Here is a 5748-nt window from a genome sequence, read left to right as displayed (position 1 = left end):
TACTAGGTCAGCGTAACTAAACTTGTGTATATGCGATAAAAGTGAAAAATCGAACGAAATAACATGAGAAGAGAATTTCAGACCCAATCCAAAGAGAAATGTCTCGTCAACTCCCGGATCGCTGCTCCTTTCGAATAGGTTATGTTTTTATGTTTTTATATGACTTGTTATGTCGTTTGACAAGTCACTCGACGAATCCTTCCAAATTTTCACGGAGGAATAAAAACACGAAGAAAAATAAGCACGATACTGAAAGTGTCTATCAAATGTGAAGTTTCTCTATGAAACTGATCTAAATGTACTTCATGACCGAAAAACGCACACAAACGCAGTTTATGCAGTTCGAAAGTGATAGTATAGTAAGTTTTATACATCTGATAAGATGCATTCTTCATATTTTTCACACATATAAGTTTCCGGTATGAAACTCGACTAGAAAATAAAATTGAAGAATAGCAGAATTAAAAACGATGACAATACTACGTCTTGCATGTATCTGAGACTGGAGATTTCAAGAATCTCTTTTGAACAATCTCGATGTCATTGTTTTTGCCGAATTAAGGTCTAGTCTACAATAAATATCGTAAGCCGTAAGAATTGGTCAATCACAGTCGATTATTACAAGAATAATCAGCTATGATTGGCCTATTCTTACAGTTTACATCTATTATAGGCCAGGCCTAAATTTTCAGCCTTGAATAAAAATGTTTATCTAAAATGTTGAATTTTACATATTTTTCTCCAAATAGAAAGTATGTCTAATCCGTCATTGAATTGTACTACGCCCTCGTTTTGTTTCGTTTATTTGAATATATAGGGTATACAAAAAGGAGTACTAAGTAAAGGTGCTAAGCCTATCTCACCCTAACTACGCCCTCGATTCTCCGTCAAGAACGGTGGCGGCTCGTAGCGGCCACTTTGGAACTAATTTCACTAGACCGCTAACCCGCTAGTTGCGTTTCTGGCGCCATCTGTCGTATGACGAAAAAACTAATTTGGCGCAAGAATTTAGCTGTATGACCGATGAAAAATTTGTTAGCGTTGTTTGCACTTTTTACTTCTGCATCTAATTCCCGTTGCACTTTATCAGGTTTGATTAATAAGTCCTTAGAATGAAAATAAAAAAAACATTTTGTTAGCAAAACTCAACTTTATTCTTCAACATAATCTCCTTTTAGCTCAATACACCGAGTCTAACGAGTTTCTAGCTTCTTTAAGCCTTACAAATAATAAAAAGTTTTTAAACTGCCAAAATATGCGTCTGTTTCCCATTCTTATGGCTCCTGCATAGGACGCGGTAATGCTTGCCGCGCGGCGAAAGTTCGCGCGACAGCCAATCAATATGCTGCTTTCCGTAATAACCTTCTAGCTCCTACGGAAAAACAACATATTGATTGGCTTTCGCGCGGCAAGTATTACCGCGTCCTGTGTGCAAAAGCCATATTTCTAGGTTCTCTGTTCGTCAACGAATGAACGTATCCAAAAAGCTTGTCGTATGACACGTAAAATATCAGCCTTAAGATGATTTGAAATAAGATTCAACTATAAATACCGGCCATGGACATCTGTGCATAATACACAAGTCACAAAGAAATGAATCAAAGGCCGGTATTCATAGTCTGATCTTATATTTAAGATCATCTTAAGTACTGTCTTAAGATGTCATGAACCAATCACAGAGCTGTATTCGCATCTTAAGACATTACTTAAGACGGTCTTGAAATAAGAGGCCTGTTCTTTGTAGTTGCACTGCTGAACTGGTGCAATATATTGAAGTGAAACAAATATACGTTTTCTCACTCTAACTTATTGCACTAGTTCAGTAGTGCAGCTACAAAGAACAGGCCTAAGATTCGACTATGAATACCGGCCAAAGTCCTCATTTCTATTGCCATGGTGAAAATGAAGGACTCTGATTGGTCAGTTTTCTTATGCGTTGTACATTGTCTTTACACAAGAGTGTGTGCTCCTTTTAAAATGCTTTTAATTTAAACTGAAAAAAAGTATATTTGTTTCACTTTAATTTGTTGCATTGATGCAGAAGTCTTTCGGAAACAGCATAATAGCTACTTTGCAACTGTTATAAAATTCATGAATCTTATTGGTACATACCTTTAATCTTGGCTAAATCTAATAGCATATACCAATCAAATTCATAAATTTTACAGTAGTTATAAAGTAGTTTTCTCTGCAGCTAACCTATATCTGTTGCCTTGGTTCCAAAGTATCTTACTTTTAAGAGCAACTGCGATGTTTGACGTCATTTCTAATAAAATAGCGCATTCATATTAATGTGCATATTTTACATTAGTGTACAAGTTCAATTAAGAAGAACAAATGTAATATATTGACTTGAATATTATCTTAATTCTTTCTCTCAGTGCTTTTCTTACAATTGATCGTCTCGTACACGTGTAGATTACATTGTTGCGTAAGATTTTGAAGATAAAGTAAAATTTACCTTAAAGTACAGTAAGAGTGGAAAAGTCTCGAGAGCACTTGGAGATAATAAATGTAGGATTGGACGCGGTCAAGTTCCAAAGTGCAAGTACTCATTTTCGTATTCTTAACGAATATTTCGCGAGTGCACGAAATCCAGAAAGAAATTATGCCGCCTCTAACGAAGCTGCCACCGATAGCAAGGTTGTCTAATAAGATAATTCGGATCCTGGGCTGCAATCCTGGACCGATGACACTGCAGGGCACCAATACTTATCTCATAGGCACAGGGCATAGGTGAAAGATGTGTTCATTAAATATGTGACTGTATTCATTAAACTAATGTTCCTTATAAATACTAACAATGTAATTGTTATCACAAATTTCCATAAAAACATGCTTATTTGACGTTATTTTATACACAATAGAAAACTTAAGAAGTTGGAGTAATTACACAGTTTAAAGTCCTCACACCTCAGATTTGGCTGAAATTCAACAATATTGTGTATTTTTACGCGCAAAAATTGAATATGACAGTTAAAATTGTCACACTGCCACAAAATATGAAATATTAATCGTTAAAGTTAACGGATATAAGGTTATGAAACCTGTCATAGTGATGAAATATAGCGACATATTTCGATTGCGTTCGTTTAGGCGTTTACGCGCTGTAAGCGTTGTTCTATCTTTATCGCTCATTACATGCGAGAAGAAGGTAGAATGACGCTTACAGCGCATAAGCGCCCAAAACGAACGCAGCCTTCGTGGTATATGCGTAGAGTGAAAAATGCGCGAATTTAAAATTTGCGCGTTATGCGATACGACAGCATATGCATATGCGTAAGGAATTGCGTGCGAAATTCATATTATACACTTGCTGGTGTAAGTTGATCGTTTTTTCTTTGGTTTTTATCGACCTTTTTCTTTGACGACAAGGAGTTTTTTTCATTATGACAGACGTGTACTGATCGATTCTGGAGAAGCGAAGACGAGCGAGGCCTACACAAAATTACTGAATCAGGTATTGCACGACGAGAACGCGACCATCCAACATGTGCTGATTACCCACTGGCACCCAGATCACATCGGTGGTGTGGAATCCGTGCGGAGTCTACTGAAGAAGCTGTTTCCACGAGGCGATCCACCCATTGTATGGAAGTTGCCACGTACACCCGACGACTTTGAGGAGAAGCCCATCCACTGGCAGCCTCTCAAGGATGAACAGGTCGTGGAGGTCGAAGGGGCGAAGCTCCAGGTGAAGTACACACCTGGACACACAACCGATCATGCGTGCCTGCTGTTGCAAGATGAGAACGTTCTGTTCAGCGGTGACTGTATTCTTGGTGAGGGCACAACAGTGTTCGAGGACCTGCACGAGTACATATTGTCGTTGGAGAAGATCCTAAAGATGCAGCCAAAGACGATTTACCCGGGCCACGGCCCGGTCCTGGGCGATCCCGTGCCGCGTATTCAATATTATATCAAACACAGGCAGCAGAGAGAAGCAGAGATCTTACAGATGTTGGAGAAGCAAGAGAATAACAAACCTATAAGTGACATTGATATTGCGAAGCAGATGTACAAGGTAATGTCGATTAATGTTAACATGTATGTGTGTATATATATATATAGAGGCTAGAGGTTGAGTAATCAGTCTATCTTTTTAAATAAGTTGAATTTAAAACTAATGGACCTTGAGTTAACTTGATTTATGTTGAGGCTTGATCTGCAATTTGCTCTTTTGATATATACTTCTGCAATTGATTGATTCATTTTAAAGCGGAACAATTTTTGTTTAGGACACTCCTGAGAAACTGATGTTAGCTGCGGTATATACTGTAAGACACCATCTTACCAAGCTACAGAAGGAGGGAAAAGTGCTCCAGAACGAAGATTGTGATTGGTACAGAGTTAAAGGGAAACTATGAACTTCTGTTCACTTATCTGCTAAATAAGTGAACAGAAAGGTGCTAGGCAAATTCCAAGATACTAAGAATATAAAAAATTAACACTAGGAAAAGACGGAAGATTTTTTACGATGAAAGTCTCACGTAAGGTTTAATTATCGTACGGTATATCGTTGTGAAACATTTATTCAACTCACAGGGGTAAATACATCGTTACGAATTTCTGTCAAAGTTAGGCTGATAACTGTTATTATCGATGTGCGTACAGCGAGAAGAGTACACGTTGACGACAATTTCACGAGGTACATATCGCAAGTAGTACACAAATTATGTTCCAAGTGTAGGCGGTTCATTAGTCATCGCGTGCGACTACCAGCACATCACAACTTTCAATATAAAATATATATATATATGTAATGTATATGTATATATATATTTGTGTGTATATATATCTGGCTACAAAGACACGTTGTTGTTGCGACAATAAATGTTTCGTTATATTTTTCATTATAAAATCTCTTTCTTTTTCCTTCCCAACTTATCCCCTTCTCTCTCCTTCTCTCTCTCTTTCTCCTTCTCTCTTCCTTCTATTAGCTAATATAATCTTGGCGAGTATTAGCACCCCTCATCTTGAACAAGCGGGGAAACCCCGAGAAAATTCGATGTTACGATATACGTACACCGGTTGCCGCTAAAGTGCGAAACGGTCGAGTGCTTATGAGAGTTTGGAGAGTCGATGACTAATGAGTTTCCTAGTATCTAGGAAAATGCGAGGAGATACGCAATTATATAAATACAAGCTAAAAGTATAGATGTCCGAAGAATTACAACACGAAGAGAATTAGGCCCTTTAAAAGTCGAAATATTTAAGGTTCTACGATTGGCAGAATTTAAGCATTTGGTGATTTTTGGATTCTTGAAAGTCAAGAATCTCAAAATTCGCAAGAAGTCCTAGAATCAAAGATACATTAATTTTACTAATTTGCCGTATTAGGTAGCGGTTGAAATTTTGCGGCGCGCTTTAGTTGCATCCGGTATATAGTAATTGTACGAACATATATTTTTAGTAAGCTCACTTTGCCATTTAATCCACCCTTTTACTCTCTTTGGATAAACGTAAAAAATATATATTTATTTATATATATCTATATATATATTTATATATATACTATCTCAACTATTCTGACATACAATTGAATCTCTCACTCTCTCCCTTTCGCTCTGTCATTTTTATTCAGCTATAAACTAGTGATAAACATCAATGCAATCACATAACTCTATTATCATCATCAAATATACTAAATAACAAAAGAGAAGATAAAACAAAGACTTCAATTATTGAACAATATATATATATATATATATATATATATATATATATATATATATATATATATATATA

General features: G+C 36.6%; 1 protein-coding gene across 3 annotated transcripts; it reads left to right on the top strand.

The window, feature by feature from the left end:
- Positions 1-2154: 2154 nt before the first annotated feature.
- Positions 2155-5664, top strand: LOC116847318 (endoribonuclease LACTB2). 3 transcript variants are annotated; one of them, XM_032822195.1, is made up of 4 exons: positions 2743-3321; positions 3397-3460; positions 3519-4024; positions 4239-5664. In XM_032822195.1, exons 1-4 carry the CDS (start codon positions 3253-3255, stop codon positions 4365-4367), a joined length of 768 nt encoding a protein of 255 aa, XP_032678086.1. In that variant the 5' UTR covers positions 2743-3252; the 3' UTR covers positions 4368-5664. The 3 variants fall into 3 exon arrangements, with proteins under 3 accessions (XP_032678085.1, XP_032678086.1, XP_032678087.1); XM_032822194.1 differs by lacking the exon at positions 2743-3321 and adding an exon at positions 2155-2736 and having other exon boundaries at positions 3397-4024; XM_032822196.1 differs by lacking the exon at positions 3397-3460 and having other exon boundaries at positions 3461-4024.
- Positions 5665-5748: the final 84 nt, after the last annotated feature.

Source organism: Odontomachus brunneus, unplaced genomic scaffold, assembly GCF_010583005.1.
Source record: "Odontomachus brunneus isolate Ranch 3 - 2012 unplaced genomic scaffold, Obru_v1 Obru_scaffold_076, whole genome shotgun sequence".
Lineage (NCBI taxonomy): Eukaryota > Metazoa > Arthropoda > Insecta > Hymenoptera > Formicidae > Odontomachus > Odontomachus brunneus.
Note: the sequence above shows the minus strand (reverse complement) of the source record. Positions and strands in the feature narration are given on the sequence as shown.